General features: G+C 40.7%; 1 protein-coding gene across 3 annotated transcripts; it reads left to right on the plus strand.

Annotated features, from left to right (window-relative positions):
• Positions 1-1,830: 1,830 nt before the first annotated feature.
• Positions 1,831-15,483, plus strand: LOC134882204 (dysbindin-like). Of its 3 annotated transcripts, XM_063909808.1 has the most exons (5): positions 1,853-2,060; positions 3,138-3,253; positions 13,864-14,016; positions 14,100-14,243; positions 14,655-15,478. In XM_063909808.1, exons 2-5 carry the CDS (start codon positions 3,223-3,225, stop codon positions 14,933-14,935), a joined length of 609 nt encoding a protein of 202 aa, XP_063765878.1. In that variant the 5' UTR covers positions 1,853-2,060; positions 3,138-3,222; the 3' UTR covers positions 14,936-15,478. The 3 variants fall into 3 exon arrangements, with proteins under 3 accessions (XP_063765877.1, XP_063765878.1, XP_063765875.1); XM_063909807.1 differs by lacking the exon at positions 3,138-3,253 and having other exon boundaries at positions 1,831-2,060; positions 14,655-15,471; XM_063909805.1 differs by lacking the exons at positions 1,853-2,060; positions 3,138-3,253 and adding an exon at positions 7,401-7,485 and having other exon boundaries at positions 14,655-15,483.
• The last annotated feature ends 760 nt before the right edge of the window (positions 15,484-16,243 follow it).

A 16,243-nucleotide genomic window follows, 5' to 3' on the forward strand; every position in this document is an offset into this window, starting at 1 on the left:
GGATATTAGAAACCTTGAAGGAAATAATTAATATTCTGAAGAAAAATGCCTACCTTTCTTTACAACAATGGACTGGTCAAATGAAGCAGTAGTCTAGGGATACTCGTTACAAGTTGTTACAAGTACAAAATGTCCTTAATTCAATATGTTAAGTATAAATAGAAAAGTGTTGGCATCGAAATATATAAAAAGAGCAAAAAATAAAAGTACTCATTATGCAGATTAGTCCATTTCAGAATAATAATCCAGATTGTTATTTTACTGATGTTTATATTTCACATTATTAATCCAAATCTGCAAAGTAAATAAAGGTTTTAATAAAAGGAGTAAAAGTACATTATTTACCTCTAAATTGTAGTGGAGTAGAAGTACAAAGTAGCATAAAAGGGAAATACTCAAGTAAAGAAAGTATCTCCAAATTGTACTTAAGTACAGTAGTCGAGTAATGTACTTCCCACTGCTGCATGACATAAAAATACTTAAGTAAAGTCCAAGCAAATTAAATGTGTACTTAAGTTCAGCACCAAGTAAATATACTGAGTTTACTTTCCACCCCCATGGCCTCATGTGAAGAAAAACTTGAACAAAATGATCAGAGTTAGAGTTGCAGAGCTGACTCTCACGCACAGATTCAATGACTACAACAACATCCTCTCCTGCCTGCAACTCTTCAAAAGACTCCCATGCTGTGTTTTGGAAAAGGCAGTGATCTAACGATGCTCTGTGAAGCCTCTGCAGGCAAGCAGCAGGTAGAGGAGCTGCTAATGTCATCTGTTGTCCACTAGAGGGAGTCTAGGACACACAGACTACGAGGTGTCATACTGTGGGCTTCATTCACATGCAAGTATTTTAGGAGAAATACGAGTAAAGTTTTCAAAAGCCAAACATTTTTTTTGGGGTTGTTTTTAGTATGATTTTGATGTATTAAAAGCACTAGGGCAACACAGAACCCTGACCGTAGGTTGTTTAAGCCAATAATCAGTAGAATAAAACGTTCTGGGAATTACACATCTGTTTCATCAACACTGTGTAGAAAACACTATCACCAAAACAGCAACTAGAAATGTTCAATTGGGCTGCCACTAGAGGATGATCTGCTGGTTAGTTTCTCTAATTAGAAATAGTCTGGTCTGTTCTAAAATACCCAAAGTGTAATATATGTAAATGTGATGTTATTTCTAAAATACAAATTAATATATAACAGAAAAAGACTGCAAATGGCTTCACTGGATCAACCGGTTACCAGTAAACATTTGGCGTTTTTGCTTAAAAAGTGGCTTCAACATTCCTAAATCTACTAGTATCCAGATTAATTTAATGTCAATTGACTGACGGATTCATTTCATTACTTTCCTCAAATATCTTCTGCAGGATATTCATCTAAAAGGACAACCAACTAATTTCCTTGTTTCAAAAGGAACAGCTAGTTAAAGATTTGTTTCCATTTTAAATCCAACATTTCTCATTTATATCGTATTCATCCGTACAGAACAAATGCTAAGAGGTAACCTTAAAACCTTGGTTCTTAAGAGCATTAACTCTATTTTAGTTAATTTATAAACAGTATACAAACATCACTTGACCCTGAAGGTGAGACAGGGATCTGCTGAACAAGAGACAGAAAGGGATGAAGGATGGAGGGAGGGGGGTGTAGAAAGCCAAAAATAACAAAAAGCATGTGCCTGTCTCTCCTTGGTACTTTACACTCCGTTACATAAAATCCCTCCTTCCCTCTTCTTAATCCCTTCCTGTGCTCCTCCCTCCTCCCTGTCATTGGTCAGCTGGTCGGTTCCACAAAGCCCTAAACTTGTTCTCGCCTCATCCGAGTGGCTCAGAGTCCACTGAGGCGAAGAGAGGAAGCAGCAGCAGCAGCAGCAGCAGCAGCAGCAGCAGCAGCAGCAGCGTTGGCAGCCAGCGTCAGTCACCTTGGAGCAGAAGAGGAGGTGGGAGATGATCAGCAGCATCCCTGATCGCATGTGAGTGATTGTCTGTGTCTCCTGCGACTCTCTCCGGCATCATGAGCTCCTCCTCAGCAAACCTTCACAACAAACGCCTGCCCTGTGAGTGTTTTCAAAACTTATGAACCTTTCTGCAGAAAAATATCTTTCATTTCAGGTGGATATGTTCAAGTTTGCTCCAATAACACAGCTTTTATTTTATGTTTTAATGTGGAGCAGGACATGAGAGAGGACAAAATGAGTCTCCATATTAGGTCAGAACACACTGAGCATTTAAGGATACATAAAATACAATGTCCTCTCTTGCTCTACTTCATGCATATGTCATAAATCATTTTCAATGTATAAAATCAGTGTCTTTAGTGTGTGGAATGATGTCCAACTAATGTCCAGCAAGCTTTTGGAGCTTTATTTATATAACATTAAAAACCGAATGTATTCACTGCTCCATTAGCCTCATAGTAATGGCCTCATAGCAAGTGTGTGTGTGTGTGTGTGTGTGTGTGTGTGTGTGTGTGTGTGTGTGTGTGTGTGTGTGTGTGTGTGTGTGTGTGTGTGTGTGTGTGTGTGTGTGTGTGTGTGTGTGTGTGTGTGTGTGCATCAGATGTAATATAGAAGTCAGTCCTGTTAAATAGCTGCCTTCATGTTGATGTTGCCTGAAGTGAACGGTTCAGGTTCTGAGTCAGCCAGAAATCGGACAGGAATGTTGAATCATCACGCTGAGTAACGTCCACTAATACCAAGGGAATAGGCTACACACGCTCTTTGCACAGAAACAAGGATGCATTCCCACACACACACACACACACACACACACACACACACACACACACACACACACACACACACACACACACACACACACACACACACACACACACACACAGGCGCAGGCTTGGATTAGGGCCAGTGCAGGGCTTCAGACAAAGATCTCTTATTTCTAATGGGATTGTGCCTGCAGATCTCATCATAGTCGACTGACTGACTGCAGCTTGTTCTCACACACACACACACACACACACACACACACACACACACACACACACACACACACACACACACACACACACACACACACACACACACACACACACACACACACACACACACACACACACACACACACACAGAGCCCTGACATTGAATTAGTCCCGGTAAGATCATTCTATGATTTCACAGGGATCAGGAGGCTGTGAATCCAGAGAAGACGTCTCCCATCTGTTGCTCTGCCCATGGCTTCTGTCACGTTCTGATTGTTGTGGGAATGAGCCAGAAAGCGGCATGTTGCTGTACTGGTGAGGGAAGGAGCCGGCCAGCTGTCCATAGCATGTTACAGACAGCTGGGTATTGGGTGGAAACGTTTCCTTTTCCACATTTTTCTAAACTCACTCCCCTTGGACATGACCCAGATACAACTGATTCTATTCAATAAGCAAATTAGAGAGGTAAAAGTCCATATCATGTACCGTTTGTATATTTAATTGATCACTCTGAGGGACACATGTGTATCTCTGGTTTGTTGTCCAGTCATGGAGTTTAAAAGGTAAAATATAGTATAGTCCATTTGAAACTAATGCACCAGCACTTAAAATGGTTGGGCTTATATGAACATATATTTGAAATTGTTCTTATTTATCTTTGTTTTTCTGAGGTTGTATCTTTATGGTTTATTGCACTTTTAGTAATCCGCCTTGGATAAACCTCAGCTAAAATAAATGTAATGTAATGTAAGGGTATTTTTCCACCTGGACCCCGTTCTCACATGTTTTGATGTCAAAGTTTCCGCTCCCTTTATACATCCTTCTAGCCGGACAGAGTTTGAAGTGTTGGAGTAAAGAAAGCTTTGTGTTATCTTAAATATTTGAAATGTCTTCGTTGAATTTTTAGCTGATTTGTGGAGGTGACACAAGATTTCATGAGATTTTTCTTTTAGCTAAACTTGACAAGACACAACAACAAACCGCTGAGTTAGTTGGTTAGTCAGTTTCCTTTTTAATATTGTTATCAGACACTGATAATGATAACGATCAGAGCCAGTGGCAAAAAAGGCACCTTCAGCAGATGTATGTTGCCCCAACAGGATTACAGCCGGTTAGAAACATAAAAAGAGGATTGAGTAGGATTCATAGGCAATGGATATATGAATATAATAGTTATAACTTTTATTTCATTAGTGTATAGTTGCTTGAAACCGACAAGCAATGTGTGTAGTTACCTCAGACTGAGCCTTTTTATATCTTCATGGAGGGCAGTACTTCCACCATGTTGTACCGCATGTTTCTACAGTAGCCCATAAATGGACAAACCAAACTCCTCCTTTTGCGGGACTTTTGCCTCTTATTGCAAGAGTGAAAATCACAGTTTGTAAATGCTGGCACTGACATACTGCCATAAATGTTGTGGGGTTTCGACTAAGGTGTAAAATATAAATTTAGCAATTCAGACGCAGTTGTTGAAAGTAACGAAGGGTTGAAACTCTATTTTGCTCTTTGTAAGCACTTAGTAAAGAAGGCCCAAAAGGTGAAAATACACATATTATTCCTTTGTAAACAAGGCCTTGTGTTAGCACTTAAAGGTAATTATGTGTGTGTTTGTGTGTGATTACACTAAACGGCCTTGCAGGGACGGCTGAATAAGATTCCAATCAATTCAACAGTCTAAGCTGCGAAGCCCCGGGGACACAGACAAGCTCTGCTCATTAGTTCTCTAACAAACCCATCTACTTACTGTTGAGCTGAATCCTCTGTGTAGAGACAATGCGAACGCCTCCAGGCGTACACAGAAAGACAACGGAAATGTATCACCTGAACGCTCTTCCAAAAAGGTACACCGTGTAGCACAAATTCAGCTGTTTGGTCTGTGAGTGATTTGGAGTCACTGAGGTGCTGCTGTAGCTTGGAAGATGAGACATACTATTTCACTGACATTAAAAACAAAAAAGTCGAGAAGTAAAATCTTCTACAATAATTAGATGTTAAGATTCAATCAAGCAGCAAACTCCAGGTCTACTGTCCAAAAGGCGAGGGCTCCACTGGTTTGCATAGAAGTCTATGAGAGTGAAAAAGATACTGCTTATAAACTGATTTCTAAATTCAGAAACAGTTTCCTTATTAGTTTATGTTCTTAATCTCTTTAATACGTTATGATGTTCATTTTGTACATTATGCACCCAGAGTTGAGTAAAATAGTCCCTACTTGTTTGCAGTTTATGTGTCTGATATGGTTAAAAAGACCCAAATGTAATCAAGGTTACAAACACTTCAGAAAGAAATGTATCGTCCAAATTACTCTTGAGCTTTTACCAAATAAGAGATAACAATAGCTCCTCCTCCTGACATGGCTTGAATAATAAAATCTTATGTATCATACTTTTTTTTTGTCACACAGTTAGATAACGTAATAATTCAATCTTTCTGACCGGTCAGTACTGGGAAAAAAATCAGGATAAAATAGTGTAAGTCTTCTAGCCGGCAGTATTTGCAGACTGCCTGGCTTCAGCCTCAAGCACAGAGCAGAGATGTCTGAGGCAAACATTCCTACAGTTGTCCCAACTGAAATGAAAATAGCTTTAAACCTCCCTCACGAACACGGGGAGAGGCAGCTGGTCCAGGGGAGGACTGGGAGCTGAGTGAATGTTGGAGTGATTGCAACGAGAGAAGTGCGAACACTCAGTTAACCTTTACCAAACTATTTAATGTTTCAGGTTTGATTACTGATTTAATTAACACTGTAAGTGTAATTTGTTGACAGCCACTTCACATGCACCATTTAGACCCTGAATACCATTCAATTAAAGTCTATTAAAAGGTCTTGTTACTTATCCCAGGTGCGTTTGAGGTATATCTTGTAGCGATGTTTGTGAAGATGATGAAGAAGTCTCCGGAGATACCAGCTTGTAAATAATAAGGTTTATTACAACAGCATAGTATCATACACCAACACGGGCACTACAAGGTTCCCAGAGCCAATTGTGGAAGTCCCCCCCGAACTCTCTTTGTGCATGCAGTTTATAGGACAAAATGTGTGTGCGTGTCCACTGTGTGTGTGTGACCAAAGGCGATGTTCTATACGAATGTGTACCCAAATAAGGTGAGCTATACGTTTGTCCAACATGTAGTTCTCTTACTCATCCTATGCAGCCTCCTATGGCACCCCAGATGGGACTTTCTAAACAACCTCTTCTCTGCACTCTCTATGACCTCCGAGTTTGCCTAATATGAACCATTTAACTAACTGTATGAACAGATTTAATACACACGTTTCAAATACCGCAACGTTGGAAAATGTTTGAAATATGTAAGTTTTGCTAAGTGCTAAATGTAAAGAACTGCATTGGAAACGCATTTAGCTCTTATGATCTGCTTGACAAGAAATAGTGAATACATGATTTTTATTCATAATTAAGACACCCCCCCCCTTTTCTGCATTGACAGCTACAATAGTTTCCTTATGAAATAATTGGCGCCACTGCTAATCTAAATTACCCAACTATTGAATAGCAGTGGAAGGAGGCTAGAGTTCACTCTCATTTTCTTTTGAAGATTTTCCCGAAACCTCAAAACAATTCCAATACATCCAGATGAAAACCTGGCTTGTGATTAATCCTCTGAGTAGAAAGGTTCTCTAATTAGCCTCTTCTTTTGATTATCCTGCACATACATGGCTTTGTAGGACTTCGTAAACACTTAATAATGGTATTCTCCTGCTCATGGATTCTGGGAAAGAGGATTTGTAAATGTTGAAAAAAGGACTTTGTCATTTGGTGAAGCCCATTGTGTTGATCCAAACTCATGACAGTCTGTTTGTGGGCTTATGGAGGGCAGTGGGGCAGGACACTGACCTACAAACTGTTCTATTGTCAGGCGGGTTGTGTTCCTGGCAGTTTGAAACGAAGGAGAGGGTTAACACTGATTTCATTGTTGTACTGACCGACTGCGCTGATGGGGCCGAACACCGCTTTGTTCCAGTAAAAACAACCAGTTTCTAATTTGCAAATAAAAACTCACACATGCATTCCCTAAAATACAAACCAGACAGACACCCAAACACCCATAGACAGCGGTCATAAATAATTTACTGTCCGTGCAACTGGAGCCCAGTAAGTGCAGGCTTTTGTGGAACCAAAAATAAAATAGTGAGACAGAACAAGTGCAAGGTCTATTATTGTCCGTTTTACAAGCGTGGCCCCTTCTCTGTTCCACTTCAGTGGTGAAGCATACTGAGAAAGATACAAGCAATGTTGGTTGAAGTGCAATCATGATAAGTGTAAATGAGGATGTGCAGGATGAAGCATGCAACATCACCTTTTTAATGCTGGTGATAAATTAGCACATGCATTCCTCTGTTCTTGCTGTCGGAGCAGGATAAATCTTCTACCTTTGGCCAACCAGCCGTTCCACCATTCCTCATGACCGCCATTAATTACTGTTACATCCTCACAGAGAGACTGATCCGCTAATGACCAGCTGTACACTGTTAACAGCCTGCTGCTGCTGCTCCGGTCAATGCTGTGCTGGAAGGTACGAAAGTAAAAAATAACAAGACATCCTCTTTATCTATCTATCTATCTATCTGTCTGTCTGTCTGTCTGTCTGTCTGTCTGTCTGTCTGTCTGTCTGTCTGTCTGTCTGTCTGTCTGTCTGTCTGTCTGTCTGTCTGTCTGTCTGTCTGTCTGTCTGTCTGTCTGTCTGTCTGTCTGTCTGTCTGTCTGTCTGTCTGTCTGTCTGTCTCTCTCTCTCTCTCTCTCTCTCTCTCTCTCTCTCTCTCTCTATCTATCTATCTATCTATCTATCTATCTATCTATCTATCTATCTATCTATCTATCTATCTATCTATCTATCTATCTATCTATCTATCTATCTATCTATCTATCTATCTATCTATCTATCTATCTATCTATCTATCTATCTATCTATCTATCTATCTATCTATCTATCTATCTATCTCGATAAGCCACTCCCTTGTGATGAGTCACTTTTGGCTAACCTCTATCCCGTCATACTTTAGACATCCTCCTTGTTTTTCCTGCAAGCGTTCCTCTCCTCCCTGAACTTTTCTCCCTCACACTTCTTGCTGCCTTTTTGTGTTAACAGCCACTTTCTGCCTGTGATCTGCCCTCGGTGTTGAGGACCCATCTATGTGAAAGGAAATCTCCTCTGACAAAAAAGAGCCTGAGCAGTAAGGGCAGCCTGTCTGTTCGTAGTGGCCTCATCCCAAAAAAGTGTCGTCTCACATGCAGTTTCACGTCTGTCCGAGTTTGAAGGCGTCTGGCTCAGTGCAGACACTTCATGCCTTTGCTCTTCAATATACAACTACAGATCGAGTTTTAGAGAGACAGAAGGGAGCAAAAAACGTTATTTATTCACCCAGTAAAAGAATGGTTGAATAAATGAAAACAGAAACAATATACCATATTTTGCTGTCATTTTCTTTGATTTGATTACATTTCTTTATTAACTTACTATCATACTTAAGTTATATCTTATATTTAGTATTTTACATTTTTTGTCTTTGACACATGTTTTTCCATCCAGTGAAAAATTGACAACCTGGAAAAATGTAACACATTTATTTTAATTTATTTACATATTAAGGAGAGGATTTAGTTATGGATGGGTAGGTAGATTTTCTTCCATACCAAGAGTGTTATTTACACAGAGGAAAACCATTAATTCAGGATTTCTTTTATGTTGCTTTAAACCACAGTTACCACAGCGCTTGATGCTTTTTCATGGCAGGCTTGGCTCTTTAAATTTAAAGATGAGATAGCTGAGGCAACATATGGAAGTATGTAGCAGTACCACAGCCATTTAAACAGCGATCACCTCATCTATTTGAATAAAGAAACGTAATCTCCGAAAAAGACTTTGGTTCACATGAATAGAGAGTCTGCAAACTGCTTTATAATCAAAGCCGAGGGGGAAGTGACGGCTCCCATCGAGTTTCTGATTCACTACTGTTTATAGAGGGGATAGAGCCAAGGCGTCTCCTTCAACCGAGTTTAAAAACAATAGTATTATCTGGAGAGGCAGTTTCCTCTGCTCCGGTCTACCCTGACCTTCTCCATTCCTCGTCAAAGGAGAGTTTGCCAAGTGAGCTCACATTCTGATTTAGCACAGTGATGAGCTAATGGCAGCCTGTGGGCAACACAGAGCCCTCCTCTGCCTTCATTTAGCCTCCGGATCAATGTGCTGCCTCCTGTGAGTGCTGCCAAACTATTTCAGGGTCCCATCCATTAAAAGGCACATGTTTCCAGAAAGAGAGGAGGCTTCAGGACAACTTTTTGAGTGTAGATTAATCATGCCTTGACGGTGGAAGTGACTGGGATCCTTCTTTCTTATGTATACGGCAACATTAGGCCTGACTGGAACGTTGTTTTGCTAAACAAATATGCATTGATTTATTGATTTGTTATTCGATTTTAGAGGCAACTTGTTTGGTATTACAAATCAATTCAATATCATTACAATATATATGGTATGGGCATAATAAATTAAATAGATTGGCCCCATTTTAACTGATATATGGTACTATTTGGGACAGTTTTGCCACCGTAGTCGATACAGCTTTTATGAAAATCGCAAAGAAACAGAGAGACTTCATTTTTAGCTTTTGTCATTTTCACTCTGTAGGGAATAGTCTATAGATTCACAGTAAAGCTCAAGACAGATAAGCATTGAACAATCTTGGTATCATCATGTGAGGATGATGTATTGTTATGGAAATTTGATCAAAATAAGAATAAAAGTTTTTTAAAAATGTATTACAGAAAACGATTAAAAGGCTGAGTTTCGGTGTATTCACTCTCAAATTATTTCCTGTAAATGGCATCATGCCTGAGAAGTGCAGGCCATTCCCTTTCCTCACATCACATCTGAGCCTTTGTGCGCCTCTGAATGGACTCTTTTTTCCCCCTGCTGCCGGAGTCGAGGATCCGGGTTTGTCTTTATGTGTGTGTGTGTGTGTGTGGGGGGGGGGGGGTACAGAGTGGCACTCACACGTCCGGCCTGCTGTGTCTGTCGCTATCTTTGTTTCTGTTCCAGTCACTCTGCATGTCCAACTGCCTCTGAGCCCTGATATGTGACCCCGTCTTCCTAGTCCCTGAGAACCCAGAGGAGGGGAGGAGGAGGGAGATGGCAGAAAGAAAGAACGTTTCACAGAAAGAAAGAGTGAGAAAGACAGATGGAAAGAAATGTAGAAAGAGAGAAGCAAGACAGCATACAATCAGACAGAGAAAAAGAAGGACGGTTAAGGAGAGAAACTCAGAAGGAAGGAATGAAGGAGAGACAGACATGCCAAAGTTGAAAACGGACAAACGTATCAAGAAAATGAAGACTAAAACCCCAGAAAAAGAAATGAACAGAAAAAGAGATGACAGGAAAAAAAAAATCAAAGGCACAGAAAATTGGATAAAAAAGATATAAAAAAAGATCAACCACAAGAAAAAAATGGAAGAAAGACCAAATAAAACAGACATAAAAGAGAAAAAACAGAAACTAACAGAGAAATAAATAGAAAGGTTGAAAGAAAGACAGAAGTTAACAGACAAAAAGAGAGACCGACCAAAGACAGTAAAGGGCAAGGAAGGAGAGATAAAATTAGTAAAGTTCTGTTGAAGACAGAAAGAAAGAAAGACTATCAGGTCGAGCTTCAGTCTGCAGGTACTTTATCTCCTGAGCAGCCACAGGACTCAGACCTCTTGTGGAATGAAACTAAAGACTTTTGGTTGTGGCAGGTTGGACATGTGATCTCATCAGCAGTGGACACTGGGGTCGGACTTTTCTTGTGAAAGACGATGTACCCGTGTGAGTGCTTGCGCTAATCGAGGTCACCGGGGTCGCCGGCAGCCAGGGAAGACGTATCGATCAAGGTGATTCGATGGAAGGGAAAAAAAAGAAGCTGGATAGGGAAGCAAAATCAATGTGAGGATATCCATCTGCAGCTAACCTTTGGTTCTCCACAGGCTTCAGCTCTAAGTAGAGACAATCAATGCTGTGATCAATCAGTGTATAACTGAGTGGGGAAAAAACTCCAGGGTAAGCAATTTGGGTAAACATGTAACCTGTAATCAAAAGCGAAAATTTTTTGGGTGGAGCATTGGATTAAAGTTATCCCTGCTGAGGTTTTTTAAATAACAAAGACAGGATAGTCAATCATCCGTTAAATGCCGTGTTTTGTTTGACACAATGTCCTCTGCACATTAACAAGGAGCTGTTTTAACACGCATGTCAAACGAGCAGCTTCTGATTGTAACTGACATGCTGCTTTGCCAGCATTCTTGCAACCAGAAGGTCCTTGAGACAAAAATGTTTCTCATTGCGTAAGAGTGCACAGAGAGGAGAGCGTCAAACACATCTTTACACAAAGAAAGACATACCATAAAGACGACTCACACCTGCAATCTCTGGGTCTCTCTTTTTCTCATGAGAGATTGCAGAACGAGCTGTTTCCTGTGACTGGCTACACAGTCAGATGGTTTTGATGTATGTGTCACACAGGGGACACCCACAATTTCCCACATCAGAGTTCTCTAGAGCACACGTTCATATAGAAATAAAAATGTAAAAAGCCTTTTGAGCTTCCAGGAGGAGCTGCACCAAAACTGTTATTGTCACTTAAGTCAGTGTCAGTCGGGGCTGAAGACAACAACTTTGGAAACACACAAAATCTGGGGATGTAATTGTCGAAGAAAGGGAATTTTTTTAGTCTTTGCTGAAGGCTAGAAAGCTTTAAGCATACATACCTAATTACTTGGTGGCCGAGATGAATTGTGGGTAATGTAGGCACCATGTTTTGGCAAGGAACAAGATTACAAAATACAATATCTCTGATTCTTCTGTTTCTATTTCCAACAAAGTTTCATGACCGAATCAATTAATCCATCGCCAAAGTTTATGTGGTTAACCAAAGTCCCCCAAAAAAAACACTCTGATGATGTTTGGACTATCTCAACTTTTGCTGGAAGACTGCTTATCTATATCAGAAAGTCTTTCACTAGGGTAGCAGAGTTTGATTATATTTAGACTTCAATGAAAGACTCTTCTGCTTCACAAATTATTTAAATAATAACTTTAAAAGAACAGACCAAAAAGGGTCTGCACAGAACTATTCATACACACTAATGACATGTTTCTGAGCTTGTAATGATCATTATGGTCTTTGACAAAATCATAGAAAATTTAACGATATAGTGTTGTAAGCATGCATCAATGTGAGCAGAACAAAAACAAACACATACAGTGACAGTACAAGCAGTTTGTCAAGCAGATATTGTCAACTCATCACTTTCTCCTGTCAGTCCGCTTGTAGATGTTTGCGTTTTAGTCTTTGTGGGGGGTCCGTCAGCCGCTGCCGCCCTGAGGTTTCAGTTGTCCTCTCCAAAGCTGTCTGTTTCTCTGATCCCAGACACAGTAAGGCCGCTGCACCCAGGAGGCATCCTGTCAAACAGAGCCGAGCTGCAGTGACACGTTCCTGTCCCTCTGTCACAACAAACTGTACAGGACTGCACTGACATAGCACTTTTGCTACATTTTGGGGGACTAACAGTGTTTGCAGCTTAACCCTGACGGCAAGAGGTTTTAGGATATGGCTCATTATGAGACGCATTGTCTCAGAAGAAAGAGAATCCCAGGAACCTTTCCTTTCCTGGTATTGTAAACATCCTGAGCTCAATGTCTTGCTCTCTTACCCAGTGGTGTATTTATAGAGCTGCTGTGACTGCTGCGCTCACCACAGGCTGAATAATCTTCACATCATTCCCAGTATAGACATGGCCTTGAAAGCCTCATACAGTTAGCTCAATCCCTGTCTGCAGGCTGCAGGTAAAAGCTTCTCAAACTCACGCTGCTTTAATGACTCATGCACTTAAAAGACTGCAACATTTATCAGTGCAAGCTCAATATGTACAGAAAAATGCAACGTGTCTTTCAAAATGACTTGCTGACTAGTGGTTTTACTGAGCAACAGTTGCCTTTCTTGCCAAGAGTCAGATAAGCAGATCAATACCACTCTCTTATGTATCTGTGAGGTAAATATGAACATGGAGCCAGAAAACTGTTAGCTTAGCACAAATACTGTATGCAGGGGAAACAGCTAGCGTTGTTCTGTCCACCTCACAGACAGACAGTATCTGTAAAGCTCATTAACATGTTTACCTTTATGTGTAATCGTACGATTTGTTGTTGTAAGTGTTTAGTGAGCTTTACTGGTAATTAGATTGTGTCACCTTTAAACAAAAGCAAGCTAGCTTTTCCCCTACTCTTCTATATGTTGTTTTTCTTTACATTTGGAGGTATTGTAGCTCAAACGAATACAGTACAGACTAGTATTTCCCCCGTCCTCATTCCTCTTGCAGTCACACTGCATTCCCCCCCTCCACTTGCACACAACGACCTTGCTCTAAGCTTTGTTGCAACCATGCTGATGATCTGGACAATGTGATCGCATGGTATAAAAGAAGATTAACTTAGCGAAGCAGCTGATTGCTTGCTTGTGCTTTTTGAACAACAACAGTGGATCCAACTATAATCCTTAGGAATGAAAGCAAAGTATAAAATGGAAACAGCTGATCAGAAATATATTTTTAATAAATGTGATATATAGGACTTTTCATTTCCTCCATAATTCCATAAGACTACCTCATGTCTCTCACTTAAAGCTCAATGTCTCCCCCTTCTGGCAACCTGTATTTGACCCCTGTGTGACTGTGCAAAGAGTCTAAAACGATGTGTTATATTAACTAAAAACCAGGTTACATTTTCTTCCTGAGTGTAGGAACTTGTCTATGAAATAATCTTGTACAGTGTTTGATTGAAATGTAGCTTCCACACTCCTGGTATCAGTTTCTAAACTTAACCTGAACTTGTATCTTACTAACTTCCTGTTCTTCATGTTGTGATGATACCAGCTGAGACCGAGCGAGGCCAGAGGCTTCCAGATGTGGACGCAGCACAGCAGCTCAAGTTAAGAGAGAGGCAGCGTTTCTTCGAGGAGGTCTTCCAGCACGATGCGGACGTCTACCTGTCCTCTGCGCACCTGTGTATCAGAGACTTTAAGAGACGTGAGTGGGACTGGTGGCTTCTCAGTGACTCCTTGATGAATGTTCATGCAGATTATTTCTAATTGTCCCCCTTTCCCCTCAAGCTCCGATTGGCAGCATCTCATCCATGGAGGTGAACGTGGACATGCTGGAACAGATGGAGCTGATTGACGTTTCGGACCCGGAGGCCTTAGATGTGTTCTTCAGCTCCAGTGGAGAAGAGGGGTCGATGACTTCCCCGCTGCCAGGTATGGATACCAGAAGCAGAGCAGAGCAGAGATTAAAACCCACTTTGCACATGAAAAGTAATGCACTACAATTTCAACAACATCATGATTCATGCTAGGTGACGTAGTTTGAATAGTGAGGGAGGAATGGTCCGAAAACACTGGACTATCAAGGAGACCATTGTTCATGTCCCATGTAAAAACCAGACGCAAACACATTTGTTACCTAGCTTTCACAATCGTTCTAGAATTTTTTGAAATTCACCGAGTACTTTGGTGGCTTAACAGGTTCTGCACTGCAGGGCTTGCGCAGGCCCACTGATCATTGATGTTGCTGCATATTCAAAGGAAAACTATTAAAAAATATAATACCTTTGTAGGTGGACACTCTCAATAACTTCCCTAACACTTTTTTTTGTATTTAACTTCAAGGAAACAACAACAATGGGGAGGTAAACAATGGACTCTTTCAACATGTCCTCGAGGGTCTTGATGCCAAGTCCCGCATGTCGTCCACGTCTTCAAACTCCTCCTCTGACAGCCAGAGCCTGGACGCCCACCGAGCAGACATCCGCAAAGTCAGGTCAGAAGATGAGAAAACACACACCAGCACAATCAAGCGGAGAGCCGGGCCTCCTGAAATAGAGAAAGGGAAGAGTCATACTCCTTCAGCCTCTTCGAAGGAAGCGCCCCATCCATCTGCAGCACGGTAGATGACACTGTTGTCAGGTGGTGAGAAATGGACTTCTGGACGAGAGCCATTGAAAGAGCTTCCACCGTCTTCCACACAATGGTTCTTCTCACTGCTTTCAAGCTTTTCATTTGATTGATGTTATAGGGTTGGGTTCTGTGTGTGTTTTCAAAGTGGAGACTGTAAATGCTGGGATTTCTTAACCCTCAACTATTTGTATTCATGTTCTGGCATGTTTTGATGGACATTATTTGTTGGCCTGTTGTTGACGTCATAGGACTTGTTGTCGAAGAATGATGATTATATCAACACAACCCAGGGCAGAACGGCAGTGACCGAAGTAATAAAGTGATAACTTGAGGTACACCTGGCAAAACACAATGAAATGTACTGTGATTGAAAGTAACACATTGTCTTATTGATAGAAAACTGTTTTTTAGCTCCAATTTTAAATGAATCTCTAACAAAATGTCTTTGTTTTAATAATAAAAGAAGAGAGCATTATCTTGCTGATAATCAACAAAATAGTTCCTGTTTATTTCAAGGTAGTCAATCCGTGTCTTCCATTGAAACTTGATGACACTACAACCACAACCTGTTCGGCCGCTTCCTCACATGAAAACAACATAACTGCTATGTGTGTGACACGATGTTGAGTTATCAATAATCAGATTTTGTTTGAGTAGCACTTTTCTTCCAATTAAAATATAAAATGCTTGACCCTGTGCAACAATCACATCCCCCCTCTATGCACACAAAGAGATGAATGAGTTTGTAATAATAACGAAACTAAAGAATAGCAGCATAAATGAATGAATCACTACAGATAAGGATAGGAATAGATAAGACTGTCATTTGAAGGAGAAAACACACTTAACTAATTGATTAATTCATGTATTTGTTTCACTTTTGGTACATAATTCACCCAACACATGTACACTTTATGGACCAGTATAAAAAGGAGGAGCGAAAACTAAACTCTTGTTTAAGCCTGCCGTTGTCACGGCTCAAACTTCTTAACAAATAGTTGACAGTGATATAGAAGCCAAAAGAAGAATCTACCAGCAGCAAAACATATTAGAGGGATGAACCTGGGGGAATACACTCTGTTTATATAGATTTTTTACACACATAGTACAGAACAAATACACACATACATAGAGAGGTGGGTCAGAGCGAAGAGGCTGCCAGTCTGTCCGGTGCCAGGAAGCAGTTGGGGGTTCAGTGCCTTGCTCAAAAGCAGCTATGCAGTGACCAGGATGTATGGTGACAGCTATCCGGCTACCAGTCCACACTCTGTATTTATTTGATCTGATTGGGAATGGATTTT

Source organism: Eleginops maclovinus, chromosome 20 (genome assembly GCF_036324505.1).
Source record: "Eleginops maclovinus isolate JMC-PN-2008 ecotype Puerto Natales chromosome 20, JC_Emac_rtc_rv5, whole genome shotgun sequence".
In the NCBI taxonomy this organism is placed as follows: domain Eukaryota; kingdom Metazoa; phylum Chordata; class Actinopteri; order Perciformes; family Eleginopidae; genus Eleginops; species Eleginops maclovinus.

What these genes read in the sequence shown, in the direction of transcription:
- LOC134882204 (XM_063909805.1), top strand. Translation starts at nt 7,416, where the DNA reads ATGACCAGCTGTACACTGTTAACAGCCTGCTGCTGCTGCTCCGGTCAA. An exon ending in TATCAGAGACTTTAAGAGAC is followed by an intron (nt 14,017 to 14,099) that starts GTGAGTGGGACT and finishes TTTCCCCTCAAG; the next exon opens with CTCCGATTGGCAGCATCTCA. An exon ending in GATGACTTCCCCGCTGCCAG is followed by an intron (nt 14,244 to 14,654) that starts GTATGGATACCA and finishes TTTAACTTCAAG; the next exon opens with GAAACAACAACAATGGGGAG.